The following is an 18,681-nucleotide window of genomic DNA, read 5'->3' as shown; positions in this document are numbered from 1 at the left end:
TAGCTTCCTCAGTTTCAACAGGTGCAAAGGCAAACTATACTTAGCTGTTGGAATTATTGCACCCACTTGACTCCCCTGCTTGGGGTCATAAAACATCATGCAGTTTATGATAGGAATACAGTGTGTATTATTTTGTTGTAAACATAGTGAAGCTCAGCCTCAGTTACGCAGAGTGCCCGTTTCACCAAATCTACAGCGTGCTTACCTTAAACTTTAAGTTACTCTGTCCATTACCCAAACATAGGTTTCATATTTTCCCTAATACCAAAATGTGTATTTATTATTAGAAAATATTTTTTTTATTTGGTTGTCCTAACAGTGAGGTAATTTTGACTTTATCTTTTACGTTTATACTTAAAACGTGTATCTGATAAATGTTTGTTAGATCCTTAAGACTCGCATCAGTCCAATTTTGTTATATGGTCAATATTTAGACAAAAGATAAAATTGTTAAGGTGTTAGCTAAGTTTTTTTTTGAGAGAACCAGCACCCCACATACAAATGATATCTAAAAAATTTAGATCAGCCAATTGTTTCTCGATCAGTTGTGACAGGTGATTAGCAGGTCACATATTAAAGTATTTTATAGTTTTGTTTTATACCCCTTCCAACGTTTTCAGTCTTTAAGCACATAAACAAACATGATTTTGTTTAATACACCTGTGTGGAGTTGAGTAAAAACCAAGGCTCAGGAAATTGGTTCCCTTTCTGTTAAATCTTTGTTACATTTAAATGCTGAATTGAAAACCTAGACACATAAACTGGAAGGGGTTACAGTTCTTTGAAAAAAAATCAACTAAAAGAATAGACACATAAGACTAATAAGAAAACCAGTAATTTATGTCGACCAGTAAAAGACTGATCTGTGCATCTCTAGTAAAAACCATTTATTCCTATATCATGTTAACTCAGTACTTCACCTTCACAACAATCTCATGAAGGGCTCTGTTATTTATAAAACATCTCAAGTTACAGGCATGAACTAGCTGTTCAGTATAAGTAAAAGATCTGAAAAAGGTTTAAGTACTCTTTTTGCAACCTTATGATATATCATTAAAATTAAATACATTTCGAAACAATATATCGGAAAATCATAACTGCAAGTTATGATTGTTTGGGGTTTTTTCATTTCTTGGGAGAACATATGTTCTGTTCTTACACCAGTTAAATATTCATCCAACAAGCTTTTTAAGGAACAGGTTTGTTTATGTGTAGAACATTTTTATTTAGTTTTTTTTTTTACCATACAAAATTTTCTTTCACTCATCAAAAACATTATGACAATATAAGTTATGTATTTTCAGTGTAACAGAAATGTGTGCAACATATGAAATACATGAAGATAATGTCAGTAGGGAGGTGTAATGCCTGGGCCATCCATCCCATCAATTAGTCTGTAACTTGAACTGGTTTTTCTTACAAATCTTAACTCTTTTGTGTTTTATTCTATTTGCTTGTAGGTGTAATTGTGAAGCACTTTGCTTGACTGTTGTATTTAAATGTGCTACATAATTAAATTTAACACTAACATTGATTAGGAACAAGGCTCATAGTTTTCTTTTAAAGCATACAATACAGACCAAAGGTTTGGACACACCTTCTCATTTAAAGAGTTGTCTTTATTTTCATGACTATGAATATTGTAGCTTCACACTGAAGGCATCGAAACTATGAATTAACACATGTGGAATTATATACTGAACAAAAAAGTGTGAAACAACTGAAAATATGTCTTATATTCTAGGTTCTTCAAAGTAGCCACCTATTTGACCAAGAAGGAGAGTGATGGGTTGCTGCACCAGATGACCTGGCCTCCACAGTCACCGGACCTGAACCCAATCGAGATGGTTTGAAGTGAGCTGGACCGCAGAGTGAAGGCAAAAGGGCCAACAAGTGCTAAGCATCTCTGGGAACTCCTTCAAGACTGTTGGAAAACCATTTCAGGTGACTACCTCTTGAAGCTCATCAACAGAATGCCAAGAGTGTGTGGAGCAGTAATCAAAGCAAAAGGTGGCTACGTTGAAGAACCTAGAATATAAGACATATTTTCAGTTGTTTCACACTTATTTGTTCAGTATATAATTCCACATGTGTTAATTCATAGTTTTGATGCCTTCAGTGTGAAGCTACAATATTCACAGTCGCTTTATAGAAAATAAAGAAAACTCTTTGAATGAGAAGGTGTGTCCAAGCTTTTGGTCTGTACTGTATATAATATACATAATTTGCCAAATGATAATTTCAATATTGTTTTTCCCAAGCTTGCTAAAAAGGTTTAGATTATGTACAAATGAAAAAGATAGTTAACAAATAATGTTGCACAAGAATAGATATACATTTGTCAAAATTGAGAAACTTCTCAAAAAGTCAGGTTTCAATGCAAATGTTGCACTGGAACAATGACTGTCCTAAGATTCCCTTCAAAACCTGAGAAATTTCGCATTTTGACAAATTAAAAAAACCTATGTCATTCACATCTTATTTCTGTGATTTAGAACATTTAAATTATGGAGATGTGATTTTAAAAAGGTCCTTCTGTCTAACTGCTTTTGTGAATAATTTATCAGATTTATTGTTAAAACAGCTAGTTAAATATAGTTTTTTTCATGCTTTATGTTTTTTAGACTTTGAATATTTTTCTGAGTGATTTACCACAGATTTGTAAGCACCACAAATTATGGCAAGCCAATATAAAATCAAATATGGAATAAAAAGTATAATTTTACAAGTCAGAAATGAAATAAAAGATCTCAGATATTCCCACTAGTAAGAATTACTCTGTAAGACTTGGAAAAATAAATGTTAAAATAAATATCAAATAGCTTGAATTGCCATTATACCATTTAATAGCTATAGTTCATATATTGTATTCCAGATATCCTAGTTGAAATGAAGATTAGAGCTGCCTTTCAGAATGCTATTATTATTTCAATCCAGTCAACATTTCACATATCTCACATTGTTCTTCCAGCATGTGCCATAACTGAATGAGTTACTGACATTCATAATTCTCACACAAAAAAACACAAACTTTGGGATATACAGAAATAAATACAGTAGTTATTACAAATCACTGATGTTGTCCAATGGGGGCCATTGGAGGGGCCAGCAAATTAATTCCCTTGTCCATTGCTCAGACTTTTGGGGGTGCAACAGTTGACAAGCAAATTATTTCAATGTAGAATCGATATGTGTATATCTAAACACATTTATGGTAGAAATGTAGGCTTTTATGTATTTTTTACAGATCCAGGATTTTTAGGGTATACTTTATTTCACATTCTTTTCAACGTTTGATAAATAATGACATGGTGGAATTTGTGGTTTGTGGGTTTAAGCACACCCAAGATCAGATTTACAATGTATTAAAGCCCTTCAAATAACAAAGGCTTTTTTTTTTTTACCAGGACTGTAAGTGAACTAATAAAATAATGGTACTTGGTTCTGCCTTTCAAAAACAAAAGCTGAAAGAAAGTTATCTTTCACTGTAACCTCATTTGAGACTCCTTAAACACAAATACATTACAGACAAGATAATGTTGAAATTACAGAGTATGTTTACATCATGTTTATTTTATTTATTTTTTTATCTCACTTGTGCAATTGTGAACATACAACATGTAAGTACAGAGAAGCACAGTACTTCCACTTGAAAACAGACACAAAAACATTTCATTTTTGAATAAATCAGATAGATGTTGTGATATTGGCAATAAGGACAGCACAAATGGTAGATGGAACATTCTGTCTCACACTTAGAGTCTAACAAGTATGATTAGTTAATGCAGGATACTGTATGTGACAGACATCACACATACAGATCAGGACTCAGGTGTCAAATGATGTGTTAAACCAATGTTTAAAATTAGACAACAACACTCTTACCTATTAAACAATGTAAAACATCTTAGTTTGGCACAAAAAAGCAAACATTTTAATTATACCACTGCTTCAGAAACATTACAAACAAATACATTTATACCGAAATGACAATCTTCTGATTTGATCTGTATTATTGCACTAAACTTTCACTTTGTAATTTTCAGATGGCACAGTGATGAGAGTAAGAATTACACAGGAGTATACAGTATCCAGACTTCGTAAATAAGTTAAATGTATATTTTCAGCTAAATTACAGCAATTCACTGATTGTGACTGGTAGTTGTGGTTACCAGGTAAATGATAACATGCATATATGAACTCATTGCATCTCTGCAGCACATTGACAGACCTTGAAGCAGAACATTTAAGCAGGTTTTAGTAATACTCATAAAGCTGCTGCAGTGACTGACTTTAAAAACTAAAAATGTACTCTGAAATGTCTTCTCAGTGTTTAACATTTATAGCTATAATATGCGTAACATGTTCCCTTAATATATTGTCACTAGATTCTGAAGTGGCAGATCACAGTGTGGAACTAAAAAATGGCATTTCACACTTTATTCTTAATTATTTGATTACATAGACATGTGCTCTGGCAATACATAGGAGATATCATCCCAGGGGTGGCGATACAGACCCTGCTTTAGCCTCTTCTGGTCCAGGTAGTGTCCTGTAGGAAAGATGAAAAAAATGGAGTCGTCAAACTGTAGGGCTCCCTAATTAGACTCAATTAAGAGTCTCCCCAGTGTCCAGGATCTCCAAAAACATTGGAAAGTTTACAGAAAATTGTCTGAAAACCAAATTTTGTGAAGGCATGCAAGACCCTACGGTGCTCTTATTACTTGTCACAAAGTTGTTGTTTTTTCGTGCTGCTTAAGTTTCCATCCTGCCACAATGCTACCACCACTTGTTTCAGGGCACTCTCAATCTGCTGAATTTCCCTATATTTTGTATGTGGACGCATTTTTCATTACAACTGCGGCCTGAAAAATTCTGGCCAGCTTTTGTGTGCAAATGACCTAAGCATGGTGGTTTTTTAAAATGTGGATTGTTCATTTCAGCTACTAGTTGGAGCGCTGTGGGCATTATGAGGCTGCAGCCTTGGCTTGAGGATGGGTGTCTTAACAGAGAAGGATGTGAGCTCCATATTTTCTGATGAGCAATCCATGCCTTAATGATAAGCTACTACTGCTCCTACCAGGTTTTGTCAAACCCAGACCAGGGGTTCCCAAAGTGGAGGTCGGGACCCCCACCGGGGGGTGGTGAGACACCAAGTCAGGGGTCGCCAGATGATTTTCAGAATCATTGCGATGTGACCGCTGAGGTTTATAAAGGCCAAAACGACAAATAAAATAAAATAATATATCTTGAAATAATTGAAAGTACCATGAAATAAATAAATGTACTATGAAATGTCCAATTAAATAATTAAATAATATATGATGAAATTAAATAATCAAATGTCATTAAAAAAAATAAATGAATAAAAAAAATACATAGAATTATTTTACTCTATATTTATTAATAAATATAGAGTGTAAAAACTATATATAAATTTGGGTGGTCGCCACTCTGTTATTTTGGGGGTCTCGGGTTGAAAAGTTTAGGAAGCCCTGCTCTAAACCCAGACATGCTGCCACCACAAAAATTAACCACCAGCATTGACCCATGGCTTTGCATGCACAAAACAGTTGTGAAAATCTTATGCTCCATCACACATAAGGTGGAGCACAATTTGTTTTTTATACACCCCAGAAGTCCGTATATACAGGCATATATCCTTTAAAATATTTCGCCTTGGAAAAAGTTTTGTCCCCTCTGGTAATATAGCTCTCAATACCCTCAGCTGACATTAATAACAATATCTTGGAACTTATCATAGCAACTACCAATATATCAATGTGTGTTTAAATACCTGTCATGTCCTTCCCTTTAACTGTGCTGTGTGGTTGTAGTGTACTGTGCTGTGTTTTTGTAAATGTTGGACCAGCCTGTGAAGGCAAATTTCCCTTTGGGTCCAATAAAGCATGAATCTGGTGTAAAATCGGGGCGTAGGGCAGAAGTGTTTGCTGTTGTGCAGACGCAAAGCAACAGAAACAACTCACCAATAAATCCCATGCTGCGTCCCAAGACAAAGATCCCATTTAGGGCACCGATTTCAACAAACTCATCTGCCTCATCTCTGTAGGATACACAGGTAAAAAGGTTTATATATATATATATATATATATATATATATATATATATATATATATATATATATATATATGTATATATATATACACACACACACATTTAATTATGTGTTATGTAATTTTCTTTCTGACCTTGTAAATACTCCACAAGTTCTGAGCAAGTCCACAAACGCCACACCAATTAGACCATCCACATTCAAGATCAGGTTGGGCTTCTAGTTAACAGAGGGAGAACGAGAGCTCATGTAACGAAACAAGTGTCGATAATGTGTTAAAGCAAAAATTTTAAATCCTTACTTTTGAAGTGGTGATCTTCTCCACTTCTAAAGCATAGTCCAGCAATTGTGACGCAGGAAAGCTCTGCTTCACAAAGTCCTTTAAGATCTGGACTCTCATGTCAGGATTGTTTATCTGAAGAAGCAGAGAGAGACAATGCATTCTGTTTCAGAACTGGAGCATTATCAGTAGACTCCATCTTTTTCTATTGGAACTCTACATGTGCCCACCCTTGATCCATATATGCTACTCACCGACTTAACTCTGTGTCCAATGCCCATGATCAGCTTTCCATCCTTCTTCATCTTGTTGACAAACTCCATGGGCAACATGCCGCTATCAAATGCATGGCTGAACTGCTTTGCAGCAGCATCCAGAGCTCCTCCAAATCTGTCGCCCTGAAGAAACAACACAGGATAGTAGATGCTTCCTTATGCCCTAAGGTGGCTGCACATACATGTTTATAGTAAATACTAATAGTAAAAACATAAAAATGTCACACAATGGTGAGAAGGCCAGATGTGAGGCTGGAGATTAAATCTTTGCCAGCTCGAGCACAGACAATAGTGTTGTGTGCACCAGAAACAGCAGGGCCATGATCTGCAGTTACCATCAGGCACATCTCAATGAACTGGCAGGCGTACTTTGGGAGCCTGCACACAAAGAGGTGAAATGCCAAAAATAAATCTGTATGTAGGTCAGGAATCGCTAAGCTGGGCTTTTTACTGAGCGCCGGTGGATAGGTCTGACCTCCGCTGAAACCACAGAAGGCCCAGAGTTCCTCCCAGGCCAATTTCTGTCTTGAAGACCTCAGTGATGGGCATGCCAGCATAGAGGAGCTCCTGGCCTCTCTCATCACAAATACTAGTCATGAAGGAAGCTGGTTTACGTATCAGACCCAACTCCTGCACAGCAAACAGAAAAAAACAAATACTTTTATTATTCATCAATTCACTCACTGTGTTGTCAAAACATATGGAAAATATACTTCTTGCCGCCATACTCACTCGTGCCCAGGAGTAATCCATTGGTACAGTAGGAGGAGGCACCTCTTCAGCTGGCTGGATTACTCCTTTGGAAACAAGGTCATCATACACAAATCTGCACAAAGAATAACACAAAGCAATAAAATAAAGAATCACTAGTAAACATATACAAGGAAAACCAATAGTAGGAGTATAGTGCATCAAGAAAGCATTCAGAGTACTTCCGTTTTTCCCCATTTTGTTACGTCACAGCCTCATTCCAGAATCAGAATCAGAATCAGAATCAGAAAAGCTTTATTGCCAAGTACGTTTTTGGACATACAAGGAATTTGTTTTGGCGTAGTCAGTGCAATACAATACAAATTAAACAGTATAAACATATCTACAATATAATATAAATATATGTGCACAGTTTTAAGTGAGTGAGAGTAAATATAGAGCAGTATAAGATGCAAGAGCAATACAACAGTGCAGGTGATCATTGTGCAAGTAAAGCAGGAGTCCAAGCTGAGCGTTAATGTAACTCATAGAGTTACAGTTTACAAGTGTCCTGTCAGCAAAAAAAAAAAGGGGGGGGGAGAGTGTCAGTGTGGTTTCCGGGCTTTGTTAACAAGGCTGGTGGCAGATGGGAAAAAACTGTTCTTGTGGCGTGAGGTTTTGGTCCGGATGGACCGCAGCCTCCTGCCAGAGGGGAGAGTTTCAAAGAGTCTGTGACCAGGGTGGGAGGGATCAGCCAGAATCTTCCCTGCCCGCTTCAGGGTCCTGGAGGTGTACAGTTCCTGGAGCGACAGTAGACTGCAGCCAATCACCTTCTCAGCAGACCGAATGACACGCTGCAGCCTGCCCTTATCCTTGGCTGTACCAGCGGCGTACCAGATGGTGATGGAGGAGGTTAGGATGGACTCAATGATGGCTGTGTAGAAGTGCACCATCATAGTCTTTGGCAGGTTGAATTTCTTCAGCTGCCGCAGGAAGAACATCCTCTGCTGGGCTTTCTTGATGAGGGAGCTGATGTTTGGCTCCCACTTGAGATCCTGGGAGATGATGGTTCCCAGGAAGCGGAAAGATTCCACAGTGTCAATTGTGGAGTCACAGAGGGTGATGGGGGCAGGTGGGGCTGGGTTCTGCCTGAAGTCCACAACCATCTCTACTGTCTTTAGAGCGTTGAGCTAAAGGTTGTTCTGGCTGCACCAGTCCAACAGATGGTCCACCTCCCATCTATACGCGGACTCGTCATCATCAGAGATGAGTCCGATCAGTGTGGTGTCGTCCGCAAACTTCAGAAGCTTGACAGACTGGTGACTGGAGGTGCAGCTGTTGGTGTACAGGGAGAAGAGCAGAGGAGAGAGAACACAGCCTTGGGGGGAACCGGTGCTGATGGTCAGGGAGTCAGAGACGTGCTTCCCCAGCCTCACGCGCTGCTTCCTGTCAGACAGGAAGTCAGTGATCCACCTGCAGGTGGAGTCGGGCACACTCAGCTGGGAGAGCTTCTCCTGGAGCAGAACTGGGACGATGGTGTTGAAGGCAGAGCTGAAATCCACAAACAGGATCCTGGCATAGGTTCCTGTGGAGTCCAGGTGCCGGAGGATGAAGTGAAGGGCTAGGTTGACTGCATCATCTACAGACCTGTTGGCTCTGTAGGCAAACTGCAGGGGGTCCAGGAGGGGGTCGGTGATGTCTTTTAGGTGTGAGAGCACAAGGCGCTCAAAGGACTTCATCACCACAGAGGTCAGGGCGACGGGTCTGAAGTCATTAAGCCCTGTGGTCCTTGGCTTCTTGGGAACAGGGACGATGGTGGAGGACTTGAAGCAGGCTGGCACATGACATGTCTCCAGTGAGGTGTTAAAAATGTCTGTGAAGACTGGAGACAGCTGATCAGCGCAGTGCTTGAGGCTGGCTGGTGAGACAGAATCCGGACCAGCAGCTTTCCGGGGGTTCTGTCTCCTGAAGAGTTTGTTGACGTCCCTCTCCTGGATGGAAAGAGCCGTCCTCGGCGTGGGTAGGGGGCTGGTGGGGGGGAACTTCAGGGTGGGGGTTGGAGGTGCCAAGGCCCCTCTTGAAGTTGGAGAGATGGGGGTGGTGGATTGTGGCTGCAGCTGTTGGAGGGTGTCGTGGGGGATGGTTGCAGGACTGTCCCTTTGTCTTTCAAAGCGGCAGTAGAACTCGTTCAGGTTGTTGGCGAGGCGTCGGTCGTTGATGGAGTGGGGGGCTTTCGGCTTGTAGTTGGTGATTTGCTGAGCCCTTTCCAGACAGACGCAGAGTCGTTGGCTGAGAACTGGTTTTGGAGCTTCTCAGAGTACAGTCGTTTGGCCTCTTTCACTGCCTTGCCAAACTTGTACTTTGCCTCTCTGTACAGGTCCTTCTCAAAATATTAGCATATTGTGATAAAGTTCATTATTTTCCATAATGTCATGATGAAAATTTAACATTCATATATTTTAGATTCATTGCACACTAACTGAAATATTTCAGGTCTTTTATTGTCTTAATACGGATGATTTTGGCATACAGCTCATGAAAACCCAAAATTCCTATCTCACAAAATTAGCATATTTCATCCGACCAATAAAAGAAAAGTGTTTTTAATACAAAAAACGTCAACCTTCAAATAATCATGTACAGTTATGCACTCAATACTTGGTCGGGAATCCTTTTGCAGAAATGACTGCTTCAATGCAGCGTGGCATGGACGCAATCAGCCTGTGGCACTGCTGAGGTCTTATGGAGGCCCAGGATGCTTCGATAGCGGCCTTTAGCTCATCCAGAGTGTTGGGTCTTGAGTCTCTCAACGTTCTCTTCACAATATCCCACAGATTCTCTATGGGGTTCAGGTCAGGAGAGTTGGCAGGCCAATTGAGCACAGTGATACCATGGTCAGTAAACCATTTACCAGTGGTTTTGGCACTGTGAGCAGGTGCCAGGTCATGCTGAAAAATGAAATCTTCATCTCCATAAAGCTTTTTAGCAGATGGAAGCATGAAGTGCTCCAAAATCTCCTGATAGCTAGCTGCATTGACCATGCCCTTGATTAAACACAGTGGACCAACACCAGCAGCTGACACGGCACCCCAGACCATCACTGACTGTGGGTACTTGACACTGGACTTCTGGCATTTTGGCATTTATTTCTCCCGTCTTCCTCCAGACTCTGGCACCTTGATTTCCGAATGACATGCAGAATTTGCTTTCATCCGAAAAAAGTACTTTGGACCACTGAGCAACAGTCCAGTGCTGCTTCTCTGTAGCCTAGGTCTGGGGAATGCGGCACCTGTAGCCCATTTCCTGCACACGCCTGTGCACGGTGGCTCTGGATGTTTCTACTTCAGACTCAGTCCACTGCTTCCGCAGGTCTCCCAAGGTCTGGAATCGGCCCTTCTCCACAATCTTCCTCAGGGTCCGGTCACCTCTTCTCGTTGTGCAGCGTTTTCTGCCACACTTTTTCCTTCCCACAGACTTCCCACTGAGGTGCCTTGATACAGCACTCTGGGAACAGCCTATTCGTTCAGAAATTTCTTTCTGTGTCTTACCCTCTTGCTTGAGGGTGTCAATAGTGGCCTTCTGGACAGCAGTCAGGTCGGCGGTCTTACCCATGATTGGGGTTTTGAGTGATGAACCAGGCTGGGAGTTTTAAAGGCCTCAGGAATCTTTTGCAGGTGTTTAGAGTTAACTCGTTGATTCAGATGATTAGGTTCATAGCTCATTTAGAGACCCTTTTAATGATATGCTAATTTTGTGAGATAGGAATTTTGGGTTTTCATGAGCTGTATGCCAAAATCATCCGTATTAACACAATAAAAGACCTGAAATATTTCAGTTAGTGTGCAATGAATCTAAAATATATGAATGTTAAATTTTCATCATGACATTATGGAAAATAATGAACTTTATCACAATATGCTAATATTTTGAGAAGGACCTGTATATGTCTTTGTCCCCACTCCTGAAGGCCTCTTCCTTACCCAGTCTTAACCTTCTGAGTTTGGCTGTGAACCAGGGTTTGTCGTTGTTGTAACTCACCCTGGTGCATGATGGTACACAGCTGTCCTCACAGAAGGATAAAGCAACATTCCCCTCAAAACTCTACACACAATGTACAACAACTGGATTTAAGTCTGACAGACTGCTTCTGAAGCCACTGTTTTGTTTCCTTGGCTTTGTGCAAAAGGTTATTGCTGAAAGACCAATCGTTGCTGTGCTCTGAGTTCCTGAGCACTTTGGGGCAAATTTTATTTGTAGGATCTCTCCATATTTAGCTACTGTCATCTTACCATCTATGTGGACTACTTGGTCAGTTCCTGCCGCTGCTTAAACTGCTGGTATTAACCATACATGATGTTACCCTGGTATTGAGCAGTGCCTAAGTTTCCCCAAACATTAGGCTTGGAGTTCAGGTCAAAAAGTTTGATTTTGGTTTCATCAGACCAGAGAATGTTGTTTCTCCTGGTCTGACAATCTAAGGCGCATTTCATCACAATTCATGCTGGCTGCGATGTCCATCTGGCCACAGTGCCAAGGTCTTAGAGGAAGAGTGTATTAACAATGGCTAACATTCTGGATGGTTCTCCTGTTTCCACAGAGGAACTCTGGAGCTTCGCCTAAGTGAGTATTGGGTGCTTGGTCACCTCTTTGATAAAGGTCCATCTTCCCTGATGACTGTTTGGTCTGGCAGCTAGAGCTTGGGAGGGTCCAATTGGCTCCAAGCCAATGGAGACCACCGTGCGTTTTTGGATGTTTATACTGACAATTTTTAAAACTCCAATTTTCGGAAACAATTTAGTCACTACAAACAATTCCCCTTACTTTACAGCTTGGTTTCCTCTCTGATTTGCACTGTCAACTGTAAGATCATATATAGTGTGTTCATTTGCAAATCATGTTCAAATACCTGAATATACCACAGGCAAAGTTAAAGTTGTAGATGATCAGTGGAACAAGATGTGCCTTAGCTCCATTTGAGTCTCATGGAAAATACATACATTTGGTTTGTTTTCTCTTTCATTTGTGATACATTTGGCAAAATGTCAAACAAACTCTTTTCCAACTTTTATTTTGGGGTGTTGTGTGTAGAATGTTTAAGGAAATTAGTTTGTTCAAGTTTGAAATAAGGCTGTGTCATAAAAATGTGAAGAAAGTAAAGTTGTTGTTTTTTCGTGCTGCTTAAGTTTCCATCCTGCCACAATGCTACCACCACTTGTTTCAGGGCACTCTCAATCTGCTGAATTTCCCTATATTTTGTATGTGGACGCATTTTTCATTACAACTGCGGCCTGAAAAATTTAGGCCAGCTTTTGTGTGCAAATGACCTAAGCATGGTGGTTTTTTAAAATGTGGATTGTTCATTTCAGCTACTAGTTGGAGCGCTGTGGGCATTATGAGGCTGCAGCCTTGGCTTGAGGATGGGTGTCTTAACAGAGAAGGATGTGAGCTCCATATTTTCTGATGAGCAATCCATGCCTTAATGATAAGCTACTACTGCTGTGTAGAATGTTTAAGGAAATGAGTTTGTTCAAGTTTGAAATAAGGCTGTGTCATAAAAATGTGAAGAAAGTAAAGCACTGTGAGTATTTTCTGGATGCGCTGTATGTCCTGATAAACCATAGGAAGGATAAACCACTGGAATAAGCAGAGCTGTGCACTCACTTGATAATCTCTCCCAGCTCATCAAAGCTCCTGGGAACATGTGCACCAGCCTCTTTTAGAGCCTTGTTCTTGGCCACAGCTGTTTCAGAGGCCTGGTTGGCACATGCTCCAGCATGGCCAAACTGTACCTGATAAGAGACAAAAGTGCCTGAAATTAAAGTTAAAGCCACCTTTAATTTGTTAAATGTCTTCAATACTCAGCACTACAACTTGAATGAAATGAATTAGACCCAGAAGTTTCCCTCTTACCTCTGAGGAGAACATGGTGGCACAGGTACCAATACACCAGCACACTACTGGCTTGGTGATTCGGCCTTGTTTAATAGCCTTGCAAATCTTGTATTCTTCTGTCCCACCAATCTAAAAGAACATATGTTGGAGGACAGATATGAAACTAGGCATGGATCAGTTGACAGCATTAGGGAAACCAAAGTTTTAAAAAGACTAATAAAAATGTTCATTATATTGCTACTGTGGTTTAAAGGGCTTTTAATGATACCAGAGAAAGTGCTGTAATGACCAGTTTTCTCTGGCTGTATGTAGCATAAAGTTACAAAGTATTAGCCCTCCCCCACTTGTTGCTGCACAATGCTTGACTGTTGGCTGCAGGAACCCTTTTTCCTTATTTATAGCGAAAGCTGTTTGAAAATCTTTTAGTTTTCAAAAAGAAACTCAGTCATCTTGTGTAAATTGAAGCAGCACAACACTAATAATAAATATGGTTTCATATTTTAACAGCAGTACAAAGGTGTGGCTTGTCTGTTTACGATAAAATCAGTTATAATTGCCTTTTTAAAGATAAAAATAGCTACTATAATCTATAGCTCATAACATATATTTTTATTTTAAAACTTTTGTTTGTCTTAATACCATGTAATTGTGGTGTAGTTACACAGGTTCATCAAAACTGTCAGAGCATCATGCCGGTCCTTGCCTAGACATAATAAAAGTTGCTCCCAGCAAAGAGGAAAGCCATTCTCACCTCTCCAAGTACGATAATCATCTTCACTCCAGGAGTGTCTTGGTAGCGCAGAACATGGTCAGTAAACACAGAGCCTGGATATCTGCAGGAAATTTAAGCAGCAGCAGCTCAAAAATACATGCTTAAAATAACTAATATACAGTGACATACCACTTTATTAGGTACACCTGTTGAACTAATTGTTAACACAAATAGTGAATTTTGCTGTTTTGGCCAATCACATGGTAGCAACTCAATGTACTTGGGCATCTAGATGTGGCAAAAACAACTTGCTGGAGTTCAAACCAAACAACAAAATGGGGAAGAAAAGAGATTTAGGGGCCTTTAAATATGGCCTGGTTGCTGGTGGAAGAGTATTTTGAAAACCTTTGATCTACTGGGATTTTCAAGCACAATCATCTGTCAGGTTTATAAAAATAAAAGCGGGTCAGAAAACTATTTCCAATCAGGAGCTTGTTGAAGCCAAAGGAGAATTTGCAGACTGTTTTGAGATGTCAGAATAGCAACAGTACCATAAGTAACCACCTCTTACAACTGAGGCATGCAGCGAACTAATTAGGAATGCAGAACACATCGAAATTTGATTCAGATGGGCTACAGCAGCAGAAGACCACACCGGGAGCAACTCCTCTCAGCTAAGAATGGGCAACACTTCAAACAGGATCACCAAAATCAGACTATAACAGATGAGAAAATTTTGCCTGATCTGCAACTGCAACATTCTACTGTTCAGCCAGAGGGTAGTAGTGTCATGATGTGGGAAGTTTTTCGTTAGAAGACTTTGGGCCCTTTAGTATGAACTGAGCATCATTTAAACACCACAGCCTATCTGAGTATTGTGTTTAACATGTCCATCCCTTAATGGCCACAGTGTACTGTGCCCATCTTTTGGTAGCCACTTCCACCAGGACAATGCATCATGTCGCAAAGCTCAATTTAACTTTAACGGGTTTCTTGAACATGAAAATCAGTTCACTGCGCATTGGTGGCCTTCACAGTCACAAGTTTTCAATCCAATAGAGCACCTTTGGGATGTGGTGGAATGGAAAATTCACATCATGGATGTGTAGCAAACTAATCTGAAGCAACTTTGTGATTTTTATGCTGTCAATATGGACCCAGATATATAGGGAATGTTTCTGACACCTTGATGAAATGCTGCCTCCAAGAATAAGGCACAAAGGCAAAAGGTCCAATCAAGTAGGAGCAAGATGTTCCTAATAAAGTAGCCTGTACATCAAAAGTTACACACCTGTCCCCACCAATGGCCACTCCCTCAAAAACACCATCAGTAGTGCGGGAGATGATGTTGTTGAGTTCATTGGACATGCCGCCTGAGCGGGATACGTAGGCCACACTACCCGGACGGTAAAGCTTGGAGGCGAGAATATTGTCCAGCATGCCCCCAGTGTTACCAATCTTGAAGCAACCAGGCTTTATCCCTCCAACCTAAATCAAAGAGACACCCTGTAGTTTTTTTCACAGAAACAGCACAGATCTACCCTAAGTTATCCAATGAGAGTGGATGCAAGACTGACTGTGGCAGGGCCAATGAGGGTGACACCCTTCTCATCTGCAGCTTTAATAATCTTCCTCGTGTGTGCTTCAGGGATTCCCTCGGCAATAATGGCAATGGTTCGAATCTGAGAATTAGAAGGAAGGGCTTTACTTAATATCTTTAAATGAGACTACTCATTTATCCTGCTGCAGGACAGCGTTTACCTGAGGGTATTGCATGGTCTCCATGGTGCTTTCAAAAGCTGAGCGCAAAGAGGCAAAAGTGATGAGCACATCCACATCGGGGTGCTTCTTCATGGCATCGCTCATGTTTTTATACACTGGGATGAGGATCTCCTTATGGCCCCAATAGAATTTCTGTTTGTGGTCGCCACTTGAGGACATTCAAAAACAAAACTTTTTCATGACACACCCAGTGACAGAGATTCTTCTTCAAGAATTAAATGTGCAAAATTGAGTATCCTTACGTGAAAGGGTAGATCAGGGCGGAAACAGATGGCTCATCTCTGGAGCAAATGTAGTCAAAGTCCAGCATGCCCTGCACTGCTCGAGTCTGCATACCCCACACCAGAGCTTTAGTGTGTTTGGTGAAGAGGGTAGAGGCCTTAGCTAAAGGGAAATAAATCACTCAGAGATACAAACTGACCACATAAAATGTTGCAAATGTGTTCAGTACCACTTTTTATGAAGAAACTGCTTTTTAGAGATAATTTTTCCTTGTGTGACACTGTGGATATGAACAGTAGTTTCAATGTTTGGATTGCAGTTTGTAATTGCTGTCCGAAGAGGGAGCTCTAACTAGTTCAACAGGGGTGATAGGCTACTTTCTGATTATAGTTGACGAATTCAGGATGTAAAGGTTTTTCCAGTGCAAGGGTCTGTAAATATACTCACTAACAGGAGCTCCAGCTTTCACCTTCTTGGCTGGCGAACCCTGAACCTTAGCTTTGTTTTCAGAAGGGCCTTTTCTCCTGGATGTTGGAGTCTATAAATAAAATGGGAAAAAAAAAAACATCTGCTGTCATTTATTCACTTTAAACCTAATAGTGGAGCATCTCCCTTTAGGTTATTTTATAAAACCTGCACTGAACATCCATTCCAAGTTTTGTTATTCTTCACATGTATGCCAACGGCTTTCTGAAGGATGACTTGCAAATTTTCAGAGCAACAAGCTTTGCTTTAAGCTTAAACTAAAGACTTTTACCATTAAAAAATACATTTAAATATATAGTTTTTCTGATTGCAGTATTTTACTATTTGAAGTGCATATTTCATGATATTTATTAATGTATATTTAAGGAAAACTGAGAACTGCACACACATGTATGTACAAGCACATTCACTTTTCTGAAATCCTTCACTGTGCACATTTTTAATAGAAGCCTCGGGGGAGAAACTGCATGGCTGTGCTGACTGTGGACTTACGGATGAATAAGAGCGGAGTACAATCCTCTACAATATCCTTACACAATAGAGCTACTGGGCTTCTGATAATCTGATTCACTAAAAGGATGAGACAGCAGGAGCTAAAACAGAGGCCGCTGTGCCAGTCCTCCACTCACCAAACTATATAGCACGACTGGAAGAGCTGACTATTTAAACGATCCGCACTGTAAGCCAACATAGCTGAGTACATGTCGTACCGATGTGCTGCAGCTGGAGTTGAGGAGGAAGTTGGCGGTGTGGGCAGCAACAGGAGGTTGGTTGGGAATTGGCCGATGACCCAGAGCCATGCCAACAATGGCAGTCATGTGGGTTTCTGTGCCAAAGACATGAATCGGGATTCCGGTGGTTTTTCCTGTGAAGGAATGAGTATCAGAGGGTGTGGGACAATCAGCTGGTACTTGCAGACAGTTTTTATAAAACATAAATGTAAACAGCGGGAAAAAAAGAACATACCAACTTCTCCCATCACTCTGAGACCCTCCTGGTAGTTGGGGCCTCCACGACGAACAAATATAGTGACTTCATGCTCCTTCAGTGGCCCCTGATAGTCTTTAATAGCTCGAACAATTCCCTGCACCAACATAGATACTCTTGGTGATTAATTAAGTAATTGAGGAGATTTCAAAACCACTAAAATATATCAGTAACCTGTCATTTCAAACGGTAACATTTCCTAATAAAATGAAAATAGCCAAAGAAATCCTATTTTTAAAAATGCAGAAAAACATAAATTTTTCAATTATAAACTGTTAAATAGTAGACAGGAAACATTCTTAGAAAAACAAATGAATCACTGAACGTCAATATGGTTTCAGATCAAATTGATCAACAACACTAGCAGTCGTGGAAGCAATAGAAGACATGACTGCTGTTGATTAAAAAAGATTTTGCTGGTGAGTTTGTTGATTTAAAAAAAAAACATTGAAACTATAAATCATGATTTACTGTTAAAAAGGCTGGAGCACTACAGGATCAGATGGCTTGTGTTACAGTGGGTTAAAAGTTATTTAAGTGACAGACAGCAGTATGTGAAACTGAGAGATGTGCGTTCTCAGTGTATGGACATTGCTAGTGGCACTCCGCAAGGTTCGGTTTTGGGTCCTCAATTCTTTATAATTTATTTAAAGGAAATATGCAAAAAATTATGAATAAGTGTTTGCTGATGATGCAAACATCTTCTGTATTGTGATACTCTGAAGCAGTTGTTTAAACATGTCATTAAAGAAATTAGAAAGCTAAAAATATGGTTTGATTTCAACAAATTCTCTTTAAATGTGAGCAAAACCAAAATAATGTTGTTTGGCAACTGTAAAATGGGCAAGGAACTGAAAATACAGATGAATGTTGAAATGGTACATGAAGACAAATTGTATGATGTCATTATTGATGAGAAACTAACCTGGGAACCTCATTTCAGATACATTCAAAGTAAAATATCCAAAGCATTTCTATATTGAACAAAGCTAAATGTGTTAGATGAAAAAGCACTGCCCATTTTGTACTGTTCCTTAAATGTACCATATTTAAGATACTGCGCTACTATAAAAACAACACTACAGTCAAGAGCAATCCTAATTGTTAAAACTTACTTACTTACTGACATAAACTACAAACAGCTCTAATAATGTATAAGGAGTTTATGAGTTAAGAGGTACATATCATTATCGAACATAGATTATTAGACCAACAAGAAAAGGTCTTTGTGTTTCTGTCTGTGGGGTGAGGTTTTGGAACAGAATGAGGAGTTTAAGCAATG

General features: G+C 39.8%; 1 protein-coding gene across 1 annotated transcript in view; it reads right to left on the bottom strand.

The window, feature by feature from the left end:
* Nucleotides 1–3,553: 3,553 nt before the first annotated feature.
* LOC124863465 (ATP-citrate synthase-like) overlaps nucleotides 3,554–18,681 on the bottom strand; it is a 29,959-nt gene continuing 14,831 nt past the window's right edge. The window contains exons 11-28 of the mRNA XM_047357843.1: nucleotides 17,379–17,496; nucleotides 17,123–17,277; nucleotides 16,374–16,464; nucleotides 15,947–16,088; nucleotides 15,684–15,852; nucleotides 15,500–15,604; nucleotides 15,214–15,410; nucleotides 13,962–14,043; nucleotides 13,229–13,339; nucleotides 12,980–13,107; nucleotides 7,361–7,454; nucleotides 7,104–7,258; nucleotides 6,856–7,006; nucleotides 6,608–6,751; nucleotides 6,375–6,488; nucleotides 6,210–6,292; nucleotides 5,988–6,064; nucleotides 3,554–4,552 (exon numbers count right to left, since the gene is read on the bottom strand). Coding sequence (XP_047213799.1) covers nucleotides 4,458–4,552; nucleotides 5,988–6,064; nucleotides 6,210–6,292; nucleotides 6,375–6,488; nucleotides 6,608–6,751; nucleotides 6,856–7,006; nucleotides 7,104–7,258; nucleotides 7,361–7,454; nucleotides 12,980–13,107; nucleotides 13,229–13,339; nucleotides 13,962–14,043; nucleotides 15,214–15,410; nucleotides 15,500–15,604; nucleotides 15,684–15,852; nucleotides 15,947–16,088; nucleotides 16,374–16,464; nucleotides 17,123–17,277; nucleotides 17,379–17,496 — 2,211 coding nt within the window. The 3' untranslated portion in view covers nucleotides 3,554–4,457. The remainder of the gene's footprint in view (nucleotides 4,553–5,987; nucleotides 6,065–6,209; nucleotides 6,293–6,374; nucleotides 6,489–6,607; nucleotides 6,752–6,855; nucleotides 7,007–7,103; nucleotides 7,259–7,360; nucleotides 7,455–12,979; nucleotides 13,108–13,228; nucleotides 13,340–13,961; nucleotides 14,044–15,213; nucleotides 15,411–15,499; nucleotides 15,605–15,683; nucleotides 15,853–15,946; nucleotides 16,089–16,373; nucleotides 16,465–17,122; nucleotides 17,278–17,378; nucleotides 17,497–18,681) is intronic.

This window comes from Girardinichthys multiradiatus, chromosome X (assembly GCF_021462225.1).
Source record: "Girardinichthys multiradiatus isolate DD_20200921_A chromosome X, DD_fGirMul_XY1, whole genome shotgun sequence".
Taxonomy (NCBI): Eukaryota; Metazoa; Chordata; class Actinopteri; order Cyprinodontiformes; family Goodeidae; genus Girardinichthys; species Girardinichthys multiradiatus.
This window is presented reverse-complemented; position numbering and strand designations above follow the sequence as displayed.